Raw genomic sequence first — 18,643 nt, forward strand, 5'->3', positions numbered from 1 at the left:
CATTCACACAGTTGTGTTGGGAATCACTGGTGTAAACTGCAGAAAGGAGAGCAGTAGTCCAGGGAAGTGGAGTGAATTAACAGGAGGAATTAATGGTGGAGTCTAATTTTAATACAATGCAGCAAAGCAGGCAGCAGAAAGAGAAGCTACTGGGTGTGTGTTTCTTTTGCAGGGCCATGCTGACCCCTACAGTTAGCTCTGATTAGTTAATGTATGGGTCTGAGAGGTACTTCAAAGCAGCAAAGACATGGGTGTGTAGTCATCCTGTGATATATCCTCACCCAGGGCCTGCTGAATGCCAGCTTGGACTGTGAAGAACCAGCAGAAGGAGTCAATGATGTTCTAACAACGAGTCAAACCAAGTGCCCCGTTGTGCTGCTCTCTGCGGCGGTAACCGTCCACGTTTTGTCCTTATTTTAATATCAGGTGTATGTTCTGTGCCTATTTAAAGTGCATCTCTTAAACTCCATTCGAGGTAAACTGTGAGGCAAGGGGTAATTCTTAGTGCTTTTGGAGAAAAGCGGAGTGTTTCAGTATACCCTCAGTATATCTGATCTCGGATGTATATCTGAGCTGTTTTAGTATACCCTCAGTATATCTGATCCCAGCTCGGGATGTGCAGAAGTAGAATGGAGGAACAGAGTTGAAGAGTGAGAAGGTGGAAGATGGAAGGAGCTGGTATGTGCCCAGCAACCCCAAATTCTGTAAAGCACGTTTTTTTCTCTCCATGTTACCCTTTGCGTCTTACTTGGAGGTAGTTGTTCTTGTAGCGTCTCACAGCTGTGTGCATCCCTGTGGAACAGCTGAGTTTTGAGCTCCCTGAGGTCCTGCCAATGGACTTTCAGGGCCCTGTGGTACAAACTGTCGTGGATGACCCACTTGGTGTTTCCAGGCTTTGAAACTTGTGGTGTTTATTATGTGTGTGTGTGTGAACATCTTGGGCTTTGACATTAAGTGGAGGAAAAAAACTGTCTCTTATTACCTGGCTGAGATAGGCTGCATACAACACTACAAGCAGCTACTAAGCATGCCACTGCTAACACTGCTGGTTTCTGGCTTTCTTCCTAGCTCTGGTGGCCACGGTTGGAGCCAGTACTTTGCTCTCAGTGGAAGAGACTCTTTGGTGCTCCGCTTCCAGAAGAACTGGAGAGACTGAGGGAATGCCAGTCCTCAGCAGTGGGGTGCGTACGAGGAACTGAACACCGATCTGCAGGCAGACCTGCTCTGATGGACAGGCTCCCTGGAGCTGTTCTGTGAGACAGGCTGGATTTCAGCAGGCAGAAAGAAAGAAATGCTAACGTGGGTTGAGGCTTGTAGGACAGCTATAGACAGATTCCTTTGTAGAGTTCAAACTCAGAATAGGTCATTATAATCATTTCGTCCGGCCTTCTGTGTAATATGGGTCAGAGTGTTTCACCATAAGGAAAAGAGAATCCTTTTAGAGAGGGCTGGAAGGCAGACTCCTTGTTAGACAAACACTGGAGGTGGCCTTTAGCACAGTGTTGAGTCAATCGGCCGCACCCTTCACTCCCTGGATGTGGTGAATTTCACATCTCTTGAAATTGCTGGTTGCTTCCCAGCTGCATCCTTTCCCCTCCATGTCCTCCCCCCCCGGTAAATCTGTCTGTTCAGCATCAGCATTCCAACCAAAAGCTGGAAATTCCCTATCAGAATCTCCTTATGGATTATTGCAGGCAATAAGCACCAGATAAGTGCAGAGATAATGAATTAGCTGCCCAACGTGTGATAAGGGAGATTTTGGGAGGCTCCTGTCTGTTGCTCCGCTTGTAATTCCACCGAATGGTCTCCATCCAGCAACAGGGACAAAGCTGGGGAGAAAAACTGTTTTTGATTTGGCCCAATCACAAACTGAAGCTCTTTGCCAGAAGCCCCTGAATCCCTTCCTCGTTTACAGCTGTGATTCTTTCTCTCAAACCATGACATGCTGGTTTTGTTTCCCAGCTTCCTTTCCTCGGGACGGGTTTTCCCTCCCTCTGTCCCTCCTTGGATTTGTGCTGCCTTCCTCCATCGCGCCGTTCAACAGCAGTCACCACGTGGGACAGAGAGGAACGCACTGAAGAGGCTGGGAGCTGACACAGAGCAGGCAAGGCTGGGCTCATTGCAAACACCTGCTGTTCTCCACACTTACAAAGCGAAAGTAGAACGTCTTTAACCTGAAATATCATTTCTCAGTTAGAGCCCGCTGTGAAATCCTGATGGGCTGATGGTAGAATGTTGATCTCCATTCTGGAAACTTGGCAGGAAGGCTAAAGAGAGACAGAAAGTGTTTGTGAAGCAGGAATGTGTGTGTTTTTAAGGGCTGGGAATGCCAGGAATGGACTTGTGGGAGATTTTCAGTTCTGTTCCAGGAAGTGCATCTGCCGTTTCACCCTCTGTGCACTGGAATTCCCTTCTGCTGAGAAGGAAGTTGGGCTGCTGTCCTGGCAGCTGTGTGTGTTGGTCTAGAGGAGATAGCAGGGAGCAGAGCTCAGAATGGGGAGTGTCTATTGAGGAATGCACAGGTAAATCTTGTTCATGCAGAACCTGTGCTTTACGGCTTACGCTGAAGTTTTAACCCCTGGGGCAAGAGTTGTGGTGGCAGCTCTTCTTGCCGTGGGATCGAATCCACCACTGCTTGTACTGCTCTAGAGCCATAAGCTATTAACCAGAAGCTGATCTCACCGAGGTGATACGTGCATTTAGTACAGGTGGAATAACGACAGCTTTCGCCTTCAAAGTCTGCTTTAAGACAGGAGGAGGATGCTGGAAAGACCTGAGGTGCAATGCCTCGCTGCTGTTGTTCCTGCCTTGGCCTGACTGCTGTGTGTGTGCACGCAGTCCTGCTGTGCACGTAGCTTGCTGTCTGGCCCTGCCCTCTCCCTTCTCAGAAGGTAACAGGAAAAGAAAAGAGGTTTCATTTTACAACTGAACGGGTGACACAAATAAAAGCATTACTTTAACTTCCCGGGGTTAGAAAACCACTTTGATTGGAGTAGTAGGGATCCAGAACAGCAGAGATGGGAAGCTGCACAGCATCTCCTGGTGGCGTGTAGGCTGTGGACTAAGATTAGCTCTCTGCCAGGTTTACATCTGTGGCAACTCGTTTAGTTTTCCTTGTATTTGGGATAAGTTGCCTTTGGTCTGATTTACTTGCTTTTAATTTCATATGGGATTTCCCCTGATAAGCAATGAACCAAGTCAGGCCCCAGGCTGCCTACTTGAAACATGCTGCCTTCACTTGAAAAGGGCAGCAGTGCTTGTAGCTCATCTGAGTCCATCCTGGGAATGCTGAATTTCACTTGATGAAGTGTTATTTCCTGACTGGAAAGTGTAAGTTCTGAGTTGTCACCGCAGATACAACTAACAGGCACTCTCTTTTCCTTGCAGTTCCTTGTTTCTCTGCTGTTCTTCTCACTCATGGATGTGATCTCAGCAAAAATAGCACCAAAGGTAAATTCAGCCCTTAGTGGATTCTCACGACTCCAAATAGATCCCATCAGCTTGGTTTGCTGCCTAAAAATGCTTTGTACAAGTACTCTAAGAGCTGGTAGCTTGCTCTGCCAGAAGGGAAGGATCTGCAGCATCCCAGACAGAGCCTGCTGGAAGCCCTTCTGTTCATATCAGATTGAAAGCGTCTTTTCCTGTCTGACGTTATCTTCCCTTTCACTACAGTAGCTTTCATTTCTCTGCCTGAACGTCTTACTGTCTCTTACTGAAATGTTTCTGCTTCCATACGATTAAAAGCTAAGACAAACCAAACCTGTCCCCTCTGACATCCAGGAAGGTGTGGATTTTCAGACATCTCTGGAATGGGCCCTGGAGATCCTGCAGTGCCTGGAAGAGAGGGGCATATCCTGGCCACTTCTCCTCCTGTCAGCAGAAGAAGGTGAGTGGGGAGGTCTAGTGCTGGACAGTGAAGCTTTATCTCTTTGATTAATCACTGTGCCTGTAAGAAGGAACTCCGGTGCCTTTGTGAGCTGCGCAGAAAATAAGAGTTCCATTAAAAGCTGCTTCTACTCTGCTGCCTGGTGACCTGGCTGCTAATTAGGGGTGATCAAAACTCAATGTTCATCTAGTAGCAAAAGACTAAAAGGAACAGCTTCCTTCTGTCAGGGTCACTGCACCCACCATTAGGGGTTACTGTGTGCTGGGAAGAAGCTGTGCAGACCCTGCGTGAGGGAGCAGAGGACCTCTGGAGATGCTTCATGCTTTTCTCTGACTGTTGCAGGCTCTGGGAAATACAGCGTCCTGCACAGCGCAGCATCGGAGCGCCACAGCCGGCTCTTGCCTGTTGCCTTCTACAGGTAACGACCCGCTGGTTGGAACCAGCAGGAATGCTTGTGGGGAGGATGTGGTCGGTGATTGCCATGCACTGCAGCTGGCCTGTTGGTGAGCCAGGCTCTTCTGGTAGCTGTGCAGGGGAGAATGCTGCGTCACAGCAGGGCTGCCATGGAAGAATCCCTGCATGCTGTGCTAGAAGTTTCCCTTCATCTTTGTGCTTCTAACAGAAGCGTCCCTGGCTGCCTTCTCTCGTGGTGGCCCTGCACACAATGGGACTTGTAAATCAAGCAGGAGCTCTAGCTGTCTTTGCTCTGTCTCTTTCCATTTGAGTCTAGCATGGAACCAGCACTGACTAGATGGTGCATGTATGATTTCTCACAGCCTGACCCCTGGTTTTCACCACAAGCTGCTCACCAGAGAGCGCTGCTTCCTTTACGTGGCACTCGATCTCTACATCCAGCTGCTCCAGCTCTTTGTGGAAGGGAAGGACCTGCCCCAGCCTGAGCAGGTAGGACAAGGCCCAGGCCCTGCAGAGCATATGGGGGAAACTCAGTCTCTTTCTTTCTTCTCCTAACTCTGAATCCTATTTGTGATCCGTTCCCAACACCACTTACAGCATCCCCCTTGTTCTCACCTTCCTGTACAAAGAATGCTGTGGAGCTGCATTTGCAGGCATGCAGCCTGAGGTGGGGAGAGCCCTGCAGGTGTTGCTGTCCTGCTGCTGCCTGAAACCTAAGATGCCTCCCTGCTGTTTTGTATGGGACCTTAGAATGCACATAGACAGTGACTGAGTTATCTGCCCAATGTATAGCTAGACCATGGGCACAGTATAATGGTTCCTTGTCCAGTTCAGGAGGCAGGGACTGAGAGTGACACTGCTCTGGGCTTTGATCTCCCTTCTCTCTTCTGAGTTCCTCAGGCAGATCCCTTAGAAGTGATCTCTGTGGCCCGTTGGTTCCTCCTTGATGCAATTCCACGCTGCCCTGCCAAAAGCTTTGGAAACATAGGACTGGTGCGTGAGCGTTTCCTCTGTCATCACTCTGAGCTGACTGCCTGCTCACTGACTGACAGCGAGCAGATCTTTCGTGCCACACTCCAATCGTACTGCTGCCTCCTGCTTATCACAGTGTACGCACTGCCCTTCTGTACTGCCCTTCTGTAACGCTGGAGCAGTGGAGGACACCTGCTGTTCAACAAGTGCTACAGCCCCAGCTGGCCTCCCTTCCCTGCTGCAGGCTCCATCTTTCTCAGCAACATTAACCATTGCTCTTTCATGCAGCCTCGCACTCGCTGCTTGCTTAATGCTCACTCTTAGGTAAAATATCAAGCACGGTTAAAGTGACGGGCGCTGAAATTCCACCCCTCCACTGTGCCCGTTAGTTCTGCCTGAGTCAGCGGCAGCACCTCTCCCTTCTGCTTTTGCACGTCGCTGAGAAGCAGCGAAATGATCTGCTGTTGCTGCAGCTTTGAGGAAGCAGGGGCAGCTCTGACGCCAGTTCCTCTCTCCCCAGTTACTGGAGGCGTGTGAAAAACTTGACCCAGAGGTGGGAGCCGCCCTGCAGCACTTCTCGGGGCCTGCTGCGGCCATGGAGGTGGATGAGGAGCTGCTCCTGTTCTGAGGGGTGACGCTGCTGCAGGGAGCAGGACGCACTGCCTGCAGGTGAAGGGAAAGACACCACCACCACCTTTCCCACCAGCGCTGTTTCTTTCCAATTACTCTGTAAATAATTTATTACAAGCATAACCATGAAGCTCTTATTACAATAAAAAGTAGGTTACAAACTTCAGTTTAGACTCGCTTTGGGATTTTCTTTTTCTTGTTTCTCCCCAAAACAAAATGCCTGCTTTAAGTTGCTCCACTGTCACACGTACCTTACAGCCACCCGAGGGCAGTTCTGAGCAGGCAGCAGCTTGTGCAGGTCGGGAACGGTTGTGGGCCAACTTTGTTTCTACAACTGTGTGCGTAGGGAGAAGGGGGGACAACAAAGGGGCGCCGCCGAACGTCCACTCCCCTTGGATTAGACAGACTGAGTACAACACTGCTGAATCAGACGTGAGCATGGAGAATCACAGCGTAACAAGCTTTTTCTGAGCAAGCTGAAGCTAATTCCATTGAGTTCTTTGGAGACTAAAACGTAGATTAAAAATCTCCACTCTGCCATATAGTTTCTATGGGGCCAGACTGGGAAAGCTTCCCCATTCCCCCTCAGGTGGGCTCTTGCTGTGCAGTCACTTCTGGCTTTACTGCCTGGCTTTCTGAAGTCCCTGATGTATTTAAAAGGAGAACGGGCTCTGACTCCAGGGGTTTGCTTTTGTCCTGAGTCTGGGTCAGAGGATGCACCATAGACATGTGGACATTAAGGTTATGGGCCTTCTCAAAGCGTTTCCCACACTGGTCACAGGCAAACTCCAGCTCGGTCTCCGCTTTGTGTTTGGTCATGTGGTATTTGAGGGATGCTCGCTGCCTGCACTGGAAGCCACAGATTTCACACCTGCAAGGCAAAGCGTGGGCTCAGCACCCAGCCCAGAGCCACAGCCTGAGCCCAAGCCGTTCATCACAGTGACTGAGCCCGCATTTTCCTGCGCTGAATAGGAGGTAGGAGCTGCAAGAGAAGAATGCTGCAGCCTTCAGCAGCTGGTTTAAAGCATCTTCTAGAACCACCCAAGTCAAGGAGCATCATCATTCTCAGCTCTGGGGCTCATCGCTTGTAGCTGAGCGTTCATCAGCTGAACACCGAAGAACAGGCATAGAAGAGGCAAGACTTGCTTAGCAAAGGGAAGCTCTGGAGCTGGGGCACACATTGGGGCAGTGGATGAATACTTAAAAGTGTCACAGAACTACACTGCACTAAGGACAGTAAGAGCTCAGCACAACCTCCTGACTCCCCCTATCCATTTCCTTGGCTCTGAAGGCACAACGAGGTACACTTACTGGAGGGGCTTTGCTCCTGAGTGCCGCATCTGATGGACTGAGAGGTGTTTGCGTTGCTTAAAGGTCTGCCCACATTCATCACAGATATAGTTGCGTACCTCTGCAATGGAAATGAGGAGAGACTCACCCACTGTGCTGGTTTCTCAGCGCACGAAACACACAAGCAGCTGTCCATGGTTCCTAGGGGAGCCTGAATTCCTCCTCTTGCCCATATATGAGTCCCATATCTGAAGGCTTGCTGCAGACTTACACGTCAGGAAGACATTTCTACAGCCCCCACAGTCTTGCTATGGCACCTACAAGTGAATTACTCCATGTTGGTAACACCTGTGCTCTGAGATGAGAACCCGTAGAGACGCACCTGTATGAATGAGTTTCACGTGACGCTGTAGGTACCGGTCGATCATGAACACCTTGTTGCAGCCTGGATGAGGACAAGGCCTCTCCCGAACTTCTTCATGATGCTCTTTGATGTGTTTCTGAAAAGAAAGGACACGGCTTCTAACCGCTGGTCAACAGGCACAGACTGGGGCTGCATTTCCTCCAGAGAAAAGAAATTGGATCCCACAATAAAAGAGATGCCCATCTTTGGCAGCCTCCTGTACCAGCACTGTTTCACTGTGAAAAAGCAGGGATGGATCTGGAGGCAAGTCTGGCAGAGGGGACTTCACAGGGCACAGCAGAATTCACTGCAAGAGCTGCTGCTGAGCTGCTGGAGTTCTGAGGAAAGAACAAAGCCTGATCTTACCTTCATGCCATCTGCGCCCCTGTAGACAGCTGTGCAGCCCTGGTAAGGACACTTGTAAATGGTAGGCAGCTCCTCCCTGCAAAGCAGAGGCTTTCTGTCAGCCAGGGGCCTGGAGCTGGGGCTGCAGCCTGGCTACAAACTGCTCCTTAGTACCTTTCACATTTGATTTTTTTTTTCCAGCCTGGTTTTGGCCCCGGCTTCTTCCTTACTTTGGGCTCTTCTGCTTTCTTTGCTTCTTTGCTGTCACTTTTCTTGCTGGAAACCCTCCAGGAAAGAAGAAGAACATCTGTTTAATAATTGATGCTGATTCAAGATCTCCCACCTAATTGTCCCTGAATGTTACGCCGGGCCTGGGGGCTTAGCCTGGCAACAACAGGAGCATGCTGTCAAACGCAAGCAAGCCACATTGCCATATTCAGTGCAGGGCTGTGCAGGAAAACAAGCTTGCCCAGCTGAGCCCACCCCACCCCCAGGAAGCAGAGGTGGTGCCAACCCTCCCGTCAGCCACACAGCTGGCACACTGTGCTGCACAGCAGGGAAAGCCCCTCACTTTTTCTCCGGGTAAGGCTCGAAGGAATCGTCTGAAGATTGCATGTTTCTCTTCTCGATTTCATCATCACTCAAGAAGTCTCTGAGAAAGAGAGAAGATGCCTTTTACCAACACGGGACTTGGCCGACACTTCAGCAGCAGCAGCAACATGTTCTTCATTTCCAGCATTCATCTTCCCCATAGAACAGCATGGCAACCGAGGCTCCACGTGTTCTCCTCCCCCACAATCTCCCAAAGCAAATACGGCCCCCAGTCACAGCAAAGAGCAGAACTGATTCCTCTTAGGACCAGATCCCTGTAAAAATGACTGAACTGCTGCCAGGAGAACAAAAATGGCTGCTTCGGAGAGAGTCTGATGTTGTAAACTACTTCCTATGCTAGAAAAGTCATTTTGTAGAGCAAGAATGTCTGGCACAGGTGAATTAAGCTACAGGTCATCCAGTATTTCCTCATAGGGAGCAGCCACATCTTTCTGTTTGTTTTTAAACCCCAAGCTACACAAGAAGCAATTAATTCTGAAGCCAGGAAAGGGGCAGTGGGTTCCTGTGGTGTTTTCAACATGACAGCTGACAGATTTAGCTGACACGCCACAGTAAGTTTGCACTTGGCCCCTCCGTACCTCCACTCAACCAGCAGCTGTTTACACACCTCACTAGATCTGGAGGGCTCAGCCAAGTCTTAGCTCAGAACACTCTCTAAGCAGCCTGCATCCCACTCGGGCTTCTTGTACTCTCCCTGTGCACAAAAAGGGTGATTTCAGAGCAGCAGCTCCTGCCTGCGAGCCCACACTGACCGCTCACAGCTGCAGAGGGGAACCAGCATCAGCTCTACCAGCACACAGCCCGGAGCAGCAGCTCTGCCAGCAAGCAGAACCACACAGCCCCACACCACCCTGCCACGGCCGCTGCTATCCCAGAGCATGGGGCAGTGCACGACACAACCAGCTGTGCTGGAAGCAACCAACAGACAGCGCACGCTGTGTGTGCAGCACGTGGGAGGGAGCCGAGTGCTACCACCGTGGCTGCAAAGAAACCACCCTGCCCCTCAGTGCCACCTCCCAGGGCCTTCTGAGGACCGGGTTGCTCGTGGAGAAGCTCTCCGCGGTCATTTCATACTCGCAAAGAAGACATTAAGGCTATTTTAAACCCACTCTTCTCTCACCCCTCAGAAAGGTCACTGAACTCGTCTTTTACCCGCTCATCCGACGTTGTAGACAGAACCTGCTTCCCACTCAACTGTCCTAGGGAACGAAGGAGAACAAGGAACGTTACTAGGAAAAGCAGCGAAAAGAAGCCAGAAGCAGCTGTTGAGAAGGCCCTGACTTAACTCGTGGTGGCTCATACTGCAAAAAAGATGGGCTCCACGACAAGTTAACGGTTATTTAAAGTCAAAGTCAATGTCTCGTGAGCTCTGGGAGCATCCCAGGCAGGGAGAGCCTTTAACCTGCAGCTCCCACAAGCATCCTTTGGTTTCCCAGTCACTACTGCCCTGCAACCAAAAGACTCCTTTCCCCAGTGAGTTCCGACTACCTGTTCTCTTTCCAGCAGCAGACATATCGTCATGTGACTGCCAGAGCTAAACAGATCCCAGCTTCTGAAACTCAAAATCAGTGTTAAGCCCCAAAATTTAAAAGACAGAAGAACGCAGCAGCAAACCTGTATTAAAGCAGCCCAAGAGCAAGGCTCCCTGTGCAGACAGAAGCGCCTCCCGGACCTCATGCTGCTCACATTGCCCTGCAGTCACAGCAGGGTGGGAAACCCCCCCCAGACTGATGCATAGCCAGGGTTTGGATTGATCCCAAACAACCACCTGGCAAACAGACAGAACGGGACCGCTCTATACAGCTTGAATGGTGCGTGTCCCAAGTGAGAGCAGGGCCACGTGGTTCTGCCAGATAGACACAGCCAGACGAACAGCCACATCTCTCCCCATCATCAGAGGGGAAAACAATGTGCAGAGGCAACATGCTGCACGACAGCTGGGCCAGCCAAAGCTTCACATCCCCCTTCCCTCTGCAAGATTAGAGCCGATCCTCTGGGCAACCAGCACTTCTGAGCCACAGATCAAATGCCATATCAGTCCCCAAGGAAAAGCACCCAGGCCCAGCGGCGCTCCCTGGGCAGATCTCTGCCTTACCCAGAGGTCTGGGGTGCAATCAGAAGGGAAATCCCTTACCTGTGGCACCGCTCAGTGGTGACACGGGCTGGGGCAAGGCTTTCTCCTGTAACGAGGCTGTGCTGTCCTGCTGAGAATGAGATGAATCCCTGTTCTGCGACGGCTCATTCTCCAACTTGAGTGGCACTGCTGCAGTCCCTTTGTTTGCGGGCTGCTGGCAAGGAGTTGTCCTTACTGGAGCATGCTGGGGTTTGGGTGCAGAAACAGCCTCAGCATTATCTGCCCCGTTGTCCGTCAAGCGCTGTGCCATGCTCTTGTTCCACTCCCGTTTGACAGCCAAGGCATTGTCAACAAGCACCGTACTACAGTCAGAATCCGTGTCCATGACGTAGTCGTGCCCGTCCCCGCAGCCCCAGACGGCACGGATGATCCCGCAGTACTCAGAGGACAGCACGCTCTGCAGGCTCGGCACCGACTGGCAGCCCCCGGCGTGCGCATGTGCCCACGTCACCAGGCTGTGCAGGCACTGGGGGCTGGAGGTGATCAGGTCGACTGTTGGAAGGGAAGAAGCAGCAGGCACAGGGTCAGTGCCTGCAGACTCGTTCCTTCCGCACACCCACACCGAGGCGCATGGCAGCAGGTGAGGGAGGCAGCCTACAGGCTGCTCTTCGCATCCCCCCAGTATGCCAGAACCGCCCTGCCCTCAGCACCCCCTGAAAACCAACCCTTCCCTGCTGCAGGAGGCAGCTCTGTGAGCAGCTACTCACCCAGACAGGAGGCACCTCCTTCCACACCAGGCTGAGCCGGGGCTGCGCCGCTCCTGCAAAAGCCAGAAGAGCAGCGATAGCATTAGAGGGACCGTACGGAACACGCGGCGATTCATCCCTCCCAATAAGCACCAGGAGCACAGAGATGCAACGTACTTTCCTTTCGACTTGACGTGGCCGGTGGGGGACGCGTTCACCCTCTGGATGAAGGTCCTGAGGACGCTGCGGCACTTGTAGAACTGAGCGTGGCATTTCTTGCAGACAAACTGTGGGAGCGCGGGGTCCTGGCGCACCGCAACCCCCACCAGCCGCTGGAAGTCCGTGAAGAAAACCTGATCCACGCGGCGCTGCTTCTCCGAGTTCTCCCCCATCACCGGGACCTTCCCGAAGGCGTTGCGCAGGCTCCTGGATGAGAACTTCCCGTGGCAGAGGCGGCAGTATCCAGTGCTCAGCGCTCTGCCGATCCCTGCGAGAGAAGGACCGGATGAGGCTGCGCGGCGCCTCCTGCAGGAGCACGCAGCCAGCTGCAGCCCGAGGGCACCGGCACAGCAGGAAGACAACATCCCCATCCCGTCATCCAAGCCAAGGCTGCCTTCAAAGCCCTGACTTCAGCACCGGCACGGGGACGGGAGGAGCGAGACCTCCGTGACTCAGAGCGGAGCTGGGGCTCCACACCACCACCACAAACCTATCACATCCCTGCCCTGCACCTCTGGGCTGCTCTTCCAGACCTGACTCCGGTGTTCCCAAGGCATCATCCACGCTTCCACCAGCGCTGCTCTCCAGCTGAAACGCTCCTTTTCCCTCTCCACTGTTTAAAGTATTAACAGGCAGCAGCTGCAGCCCTCAGTGACCTCCAGCCTCCACAGATCCCAGCCTGCCCGGCGCACTGTGCCCTAACGGTCCCACAGCCACACATAGGGCACCACACATAGGGCACCACACATAGGGCACCACACATAGGGCACCACACATAGGGCACCACACATAGGGCACCACACATAGGGCACCACACATAGGGCACCACACATAGGGCACCACACATAGGGCACCACACACGGGGCTCCAAGGAGGAGCTGCACACACAGGGATGGAGCGGCCGCTGCCCAGAGCAACGAGCGATGCCCCAGCGCTGCTCTAGTCAGATCCAGGCCGCGGCCCGCAGCTCAGCGCCCTACGGCCCCAAGTACGGCAGCGGCCTCGCAGCCTCCCTCCCTCCCGTCCCGTCCCGTCCCGTCCCGTCCCGTCCCCCCCCTCACGCCGCTCCCCGCCCGACTCTCACCTGCCTCCGCCGCCCCCCCGGGCCGTGCCCAAGCGGAATCCTCCTCCGCCGCCACCGGGGCCCACCCCGCGCTCGGTTCCGTCTCGGCCTCCCCCTCCGCATCCCCCCTGGCCGCGGGCCGCCTACGGGCATCGGGGGAGGCCGCAGCGGAGCCGCCCGCGGCCGCCAGGAACCGCCCGCGCCGATCGCGCTTCATCGCCGCTCAGCGCGGTCCCGGCGCGCCGCGCCCCGCCTCTTACGGCGCCCTCTTGTGGGCCGGAAGACCCGCGGCTGCACTTCCGGCGCGTCCTTTCCGTTTTGAAGTCCCTCCGGAAACACTCTCCGGCCGCACTTCCGGTTTCATCCCCTCGCTTTTTAGGTTCCGTCTGGGAACGCTCGGCCGCCGGGATCTGCGTTCCGAGCGCCATGGCGGCGGCGGGCGGCGCTGGGGATGGAGGAGCCGGACCGGGCCGAGCCCTGCAGACCGCCATGAGGGCGGCGAGCGGGGCTTTGGAGATGGACAGCGCGGGGAGGACGCGGGTGAGCAGCACGGCCCGGTGGGGGGCAGGGCCCGCTCTCTTCCCGCACCTCCCGCCCCCCGTTCTTGCGGCCATCCCTGCATCACTCCTATCTCACGTCACCGCAGGAAGCCTACGTGGAGTATCTGAAGAGCATCACCCTCATCTCGCAGGCGCTGCAGGACGAGGCAGGGCTGACAGGTAACACCCCCCCCCCCCCCCCCGCCGTTCCCTCCCCCCCCCCACCCCACTCAGGGGAGCGCAGCGGGACACCCCCATATCGCAGAGGACAGCGAAGGGCTCGGCCCCAACACCCCCAAGATGCTGAAGCTGGCAGAGCAGTGCCTGGAGAGGGTCAAGTCGTTGGCGGCCACGCTGGGTGAGGAACGTCAGCCCCGGGTGCACCGAAACCTTCAGCGGGGGCTGATGGAGCCGTGTCACCCCGCACAGGGAAAAACAAGGGCAAACCGAGCGCGCTGGGGGGACCCGCACCCATCTCCAGGCACCGCAGGGTTTTCTCTGATGAGGGAGGCAAACTGTCCCCCTTCCTGCCACCGGAGATCTTCCAGAAGCTGCAGATCGCCGAGGCACAGAGTGCGCGCAAGTGAGTGGGGCTGAGGGGCAGCAAAAGGACCAGAGCACAAATCCTATGGGGAGCAGGAAAAGGAGAGTCAGGGGGACCTCATTGCTCCCCTCAGTGCAGAAAAGCAGGGCAGGGTTGGGCTCTTCCTCCCAAGCAGCAAGCAGGTAAGTGTGGTGCTTAGGGACACGGCTTATAGATAGGGGTGGTTATGGATGTTGTGGGGTGGGTTGGGGTGAGTTTGTGGATCACAAAGATCTTCTTCAGCCTGGAAGGGTCCCAGCTGGCCAGGATGCCTGGCTCGCATGCAGACCACCACAGTGTTCACCTCATTCCCTGCAGGGAGCTGACGCCACTGGAGGAGGCATCGCTGCAGAACCAGAAGCTGAAGGCTGCCTACGAGGCGCGGGTGGCACGGCTCAACCCCAGCCAGGCCCTGCAGAAAACCTCGCTGGTGAGTGGGGAGCTGGGAACAACGGGTCCCAACGGTGGGACTTTGAGCAGGTGTCACCCTCGTAGTGTTCGTTGCTTGGCAGACGCTGTCTCTACAGCGGCAGATGATGGAGAACCTGGTGATAGCCAGGGCACGAGAGGAGACCGTATCCTTTCCACTAAGAGAGTGCCTAAAACAAAGGTCCTGCAGCTGGGCCTGGCTTCCTGCTGCAGACCTCAGTTCCTTGCCCCAGGATGCACCAATCCAGCAAGTGCATTTGATTTTGAGTCCTGCCCTGTTCCTGGCTGATGTGAGGGTACAGATCAAAGCCATGTGGACAGGCTGGCTGCTGCTTGTCCAACTCTGACCGAGCTGCCCACGTGTCCTTGCTCTGCCAGCCTAGATGCCCTGGGGGGCTGTGTCCCCCCATGTACCCTGTCAGTGCTTCTGGCTGTTACTTCATCAGCCACCTCGGGGCTGTGCTGGGTGAGATGCTGGCTCGCTGCTGCGGCGCTTCCAGTGCCTTAACTCTGCCATGGCCCAGCTGCAGAGGAAAATGGAGGAGCGACGGCTGCGGCTGCAGGAGGCGGCCAACAGGTGAGGGAAGGGGTTGGGGAGTCCCAGTGGGGACTGCGAGGGTGCGGAGCTCCCCACAGACCCCTCACCTGGCACTGTGGCACTCGCAGGAGGTTCTCCAGCAGTGTGGCCCTGACCCCTGAGGAGCAGGAACAGAGAGAGCTCTATGCTGCCATCCTCGAGTATGAACAGGACCACGTGAGTATGCGCTGGAGGCTGCTGCTGTGGATGCCATGAATGCAGAGGGCTGTGCTGGGAATCAGGGAGAGGGGCTATTCCCACGTCCCCACTGACCTGCTGCGAGCGCTCCCCCAGGACTGGCCACGGCAGTGGAAAGCCAGGCTGAAGAGGAGCCCGTCAGACCTGTCCCTGGTGACGGGGCTCTTCTCCTGCCTCCTCAGGTACTGCAGGGCTGACAGGGGGCTGTTTGCATAGCTGGAGGGCCACAGCGCTTGCCGTTGTCCCCTGCTCACCCCTGTCCCTCTGCTTCCAGCTTCCCAGAGCACCCCATTGCCCAGCTGCTGCGCAAGCTGCAGTGTGCGGTGTACACTCGGCTGTACCCAGCTGTCAGCCAGAACAACCCCGAGGCCGCCCCCGCAGCCCCCGTCGGCCTTGCCTTCCTCTCCCTGGATGCAGGGGGGCTGCTGCCTGCAGAGCCGGGGGGGCGGCGGCTCCGAGCCTCCCGCAGCCTGCACTGCATGTTCTCAGTGCCGGAGCACGGCACAGCCACGCTGCGGCACAGCATCTCCGGAGCAACCCTGGCTGATGGCAGCCCCGATGCCTCCAGGGCAGAAGGGGAGCCCCGTTCTCCCCGGGAGAGCTCCTTCGAGGACCTGGAGCGGTTCCTGGCATCGCCTGAGGACTGGCCCCCGGGAGAGCCCACGGCTGGGCCCAAACCTGCGGCATCGCTGCAGGAGCAGCTGAAGGGCGTCGTGCGGGACATCCACAATGCCATTGGTGAGGGGCGGCCGTGGCTCTGGGAGGGAGGGAGGGCGATGCGGCGGGCCGGGGTCTCCCCGTACGCGGCCAGGTGAGCTGCGTAACTCCTCCCTTCCCAGACAGGCTGCTGTCCCTGACGCTGCTGGCGTTTGAGGGGTTGAGCACTGCTGCCGGCAAGGACCAGTGCCTGGCCTGCATCGAGGACGCCTTCTTTCCCCCGTTGTGGGCCCCGCTCTTGGCCCTCTACAGGTACTGCGGGCCCGGGGCTGAGCCGGGGGCTGAGCCGGGGGCTGAGCCGGGAGCTGAGCCGGGGGCTGAGCCGGGGGCTGAGCCGGGGGCTGCTGTTACGGCCCGTCCCGCCAGCCTCCCCCCTTCTGCCCGCAGGAGCGTTTACCGGCCCCAGGAGGAAGCCCTGGCTCGCAGCATGGAGCGGCACCGCCACGCCAGCCCCGCAGACCTGGGTCTGTCCCCTCGGCTCTTCCCCAGCACGTCCAGCCACCCGGCCTACGGCGCCGCCATCGAGGAGCTGCGGCTCATCCCGCTGGAGACGTGTCCCCGCAGGAAGCTGGACTGCATCGGTGCGGGGCCGGGCGGGGCCGGGCGCTGCGGTGGCCGTGGGACGGTCCTGAGCGCTCCGCTCTGTGCTGCAGTGCGAGCCCTGCGCAGCATCTGCGAGTGCGCCGAGGAGTATTGCGGGGCTCCCAGCGCCGGCACCATGTGAGTGAGTGCGGGGGGGCAGTGCGGCCTGCTGCCGTGGGGCAGGCGGGGCCGGTGTGTGCTCCGGGTGGGCCGGGGGCTCCCGTGGGGGTGTCCGTCAGCCGGTGTTCCGTGCTGCGGGCGGTAACGGTTCCGCTCTGGCCCCGTCGCCGTGGTGACGGTCCCTCCGTTCCGTGGCGATGTGGGTCCCGCCGACGCACGTGGCAGCGGGGCGGACGAGCTGCTGCCTCTCCTGTCCTACGCGGTGCTGCGCTGCGCGCTGCCCCAGCTGCCGTCCGAGTGCGCCGCGCTGGAGGAGTTCATCCACGAGGGGTACGTTGCGGAGCGGGACGTGCCGACCGCCCGCCGGCCCCGAGCCGACCGAGTGCCGGCGTCGTGCAGGTGGCTGCTGGGCGAGGAGGGATACTGCCTGACGTCGCTGCAGAGCGCGCTGACCTTCCTGCGGAGCCTGCCCTGAGCCGCCGGCAAGTGCTGCGCTCCTCCGGGCCGCCAGGGGGCGCCGGGCGCTCCGCCACTGCGAGCGGGCGGGAAGCGGGAAGCGGAAGAACGCGCGTGCGGGGCTCGGCGGCGGGCGGGGCGGGAGGAGCGGGACCGGAACCGGGAGCCGGAAACGGGGCGCTCACCCGCCGCGCCCGCAGGATGTGCGCGGGCCCGGCTCTGCGGCACGAGTACCGGCGGGGCCTGGAGCGGGAGCGCGGCGGGCCCGGCCCCGACCCCTCCTTCGGAGAGCGGCTGCGGCGGCGGCTGCGGGACGAGCCGGGGCTGCTGCCCGCCCTGCAGGACGACGCCGGCGCTCTCCTGGCCCGGGGGCTGCGGGGCCGCCCCGAGCCGGGCCCGTCGCTGCGGGCTCTGTCCGCCGCCTTCGAGCTGCTGGAGCGGGCGGCGCTCAACCTCTACCTCTTCCCCTGGCGCAAGGAGTTCCGCACCATACAGGTGGGTGCCGGGCCGGAGCCTCGTGCCGCCGGGACGCGGGGACGCCTCGAGCGAGACCCCGCCGCCTCCCTTCTCCTTGCAGACCTTCTCGGGAGCCTACGTACACGTGCTGCGGGCGGCGCTGCCCGAAGCCGAGCTGCTGCACTGCTTGGGCCGGCTGGGCTACGCGCGGCTGGACGAGCGCCGCCTCGCCGTCAACCGGCCGCCGTCGGGCTCGGAGCTGGCCGCTGCCGCCTGCGGCTTCTTGGCCTGCCGGCTGGAGTGCGACATCCTGGCCGAGGTGCTGCTGCGGCTGCGGCCCCGCCTGCCGAGCGCCGAGGAGCTGCTGGACGCGCGTCGCGTCGCCGGGGACGTGGAGACCTGCGTGGAGATGCTGCGGGAAGCGGCTCCCGGCTGTGAGGACGACAGGGAGCTGTACGGGGACGTACCGGTCAGCCCTGAGGATCTGTATTTCGAGGGGCCAGACAGCCCCGAAGATGGTGGGGAGCGATATGTGAGTCCCCCGGCACTGAACTCCAAGCTGCAGAGGGACCCTGCGGGACTGCAGGGCGTGCAGGACGTGCTCAGGAGGAACTGGGATGCCTGCAAACATAGTGAGCTCCGGCAGGAGCTGCTCCCCTCCCCTGGCCTTCCCAAGCCAGACCCTTCCTCCTCTCGCTTCTTCCTGCAGCAGGAGCAGAGGGAGGTGGGCAGCAGCCCTCCGTTGCTCTGCCCTGCGCGGCTGCCCCCTGGGGAGCCCCCACCGAGCAGCCACGCCAGGGATCAGCCACCTGCTGCCCCACAGCAACTCCCTGAGCTTCCCTCCTACCAGCTGCACTCGTGCCTGCGGCAGGGCACGCTGCCTGCCTACTGCTGCACCACCTGCCAGCAGCTGCATGCAGGTACCTGCGCAGCCGGGCTGGCTTGCCGCAGCCACCACCGTGGGCAGGAGCTGCGCTGTGAGCGGCAGCAGCGCCTCTGGCTGCAGCGCACGGAGGTGGACATGCTGCTGGCTGATGGCACCAGCACCCGGCCATAGCACGGCAGTTCGGCTTGAGGGGACACTGCTGCTGCTTGTCCCTCAGCCTGAGGGACACCGAACTCAGCCCGTGCTCCCACCGAGCCCTTGGACGTAGCAGGGCAGTGCAGGGAGGTGGGAGCTGGGAGGGCTGGGCCCTGCTCTGGTTCCTGCTGTAAGGAATGCTGCATCCCAGTAAAGCGTGGCTGCCTCGTGACTCAGTGGTTTTGTTCTGGCAGGGAGAGAAGGAGGCGGCCCTGGGGGGTCCTGGGGGATGAAAAACTAATGTGAGCCAG

General features: G+C 57.7%; 4 protein-coding genes across 10 annotated transcripts in view; 3 read left to right on the forward strand and 1 right to left on the reverse strand.

The window, feature by feature from the left end:
• FANCA (FA complementation group A) overlaps positions 1-5,916 on the forward strand; it is a 30,197-nt gene extending 24,281 nt beyond the window's left edge. For all 4 annotated transcript variants that reach the window (XM_072346248.1, XM_072346249.1, XM_072346246.1 and 1 more), the window contains exons 35-43: positions 286-390; positions 1,069-1,181; positions 1,963-2,104; positions 3,388-3,450; positions 3,781-3,886; positions 4,229-4,304; positions 4,663-4,789; positions 5,201-5,293; positions 5,793-5,916. In XM_072346248.1, the coding sequence (XP_072202349.1) occupies positions 286-390; positions 1,069-1,181; positions 1,963-2,104; positions 3,388-3,450; positions 3,781-3,886; positions 4,229-4,304; positions 4,663-4,789; positions 5,201-5,293; positions 5,793-5,900 (933 nt within the window). In that variant the 3' untranslated portion in view covers positions 5,901-5,916. The remainder of the gene's footprint in view (positions 1-285; positions 391-1,068; positions 1,182-1,962; positions 2,105-3,387; positions 3,451-3,780; positions 3,887-4,228; positions 4,305-4,662; positions 4,790-5,200; positions 5,294-5,792) is intronic.
• A 79-nt stretch (positions 5,917-5,995) lies between these two features.
• Positions 5,996-13,003, reverse strand: ZNF276 (zinc finger protein 276). Its single transcript, XM_072346255.1, has 11 exons — positions 12,676-13,003; positions 11,550-11,859; positions 11,394-11,446; positions 10,687-11,178; positions 9,673-9,751; positions 8,512-8,592; positions 8,115-8,225; positions 7,962-8,037; positions 7,575-7,692; positions 7,214-7,313; positions 5,996-6,773 (listed from the first exon to the last, which is right to left on the reverse strand). Exons 1-11 carry the CDS (start codon positions 12,869-12,871, stop codon positions 6,488-6,490), a joined length of 1,902 nt encoding a protein of 633 aa, XP_072202356.1. The 5' UTR covers positions 12,872-13,003; the 3' UTR covers positions 5,996-6,487.
• On the forward strand, positions 12,945-17,057 carry VPS9D1 (VPS9 domain containing 1). Of its 4 annotated transcripts, XM_072346254.1 has the most exons (15): positions 12,945-13,194; positions 13,301-13,373; positions 13,459-13,551; positions 13,623-13,776; positions 14,095-14,206; positions 14,289-14,351; positions 14,730-14,782; positions 14,872-14,959; positions 15,077-15,162; positions 15,255-15,718; positions 15,820-15,949; positions 16,085-16,278; positions 16,351-16,417; positions 16,625-16,729; positions 16,799-17,057. In XM_072346254.1, exons 1-15 carry the CDS (start codon positions 13,081-13,083, stop codon positions 16,872-16,874), a joined length of 1,872 nt encoding a protein of 623 aa, XP_072202355.1. In that variant the 5' UTR covers positions 12,945-13,080; the 3' UTR covers positions 16,875-17,057. The 4 variants fall into 4 exon arrangements, with proteins under 4 accessions (XP_072202355.1, XP_072202353.1, XP_072202354.1 ...); XM_072346252.1 differs by having other exon boundaries at positions 16,085-16,417; XM_072346253.1 differs by having other exon boundaries at positions 16,625-17,057.
• SPATA2L (spermatogenesis associated 2 like) lies at positions 16,760-18,547 on the forward strand. Its single transcript, XM_072346256.1, has 3 exons — positions 16,760-16,881; positions 17,056-17,350; positions 17,433-18,547. The coding sequence occupies exons 2-3, from the start codon at positions 17,057-17,059 to the stop codon at positions 18,366-18,368; spliced, it is 1,230 nt and encodes a 409-aa protein (XP_072202357.1). The 5' UTR covers positions 16,760-16,881; position 17,056; the 3' UTR covers positions 18,369-18,547.
• The last annotated feature ends 96 nt before the right edge of the window (positions 18,548-18,643 follow it).

The sequence above is a fragment of the Excalfactoria chinensis genome, chromosome 11 (assembly GCF_039878825.1).
Source record: "Excalfactoria chinensis isolate bCotChi1 chromosome 11, bCotChi1.hap2, whole genome shotgun sequence".
NCBI lineage: Eukaryota > Metazoa > Chordata > Aves > Galliformes > Phasianidae > Excalfactoria > Excalfactoria chinensis.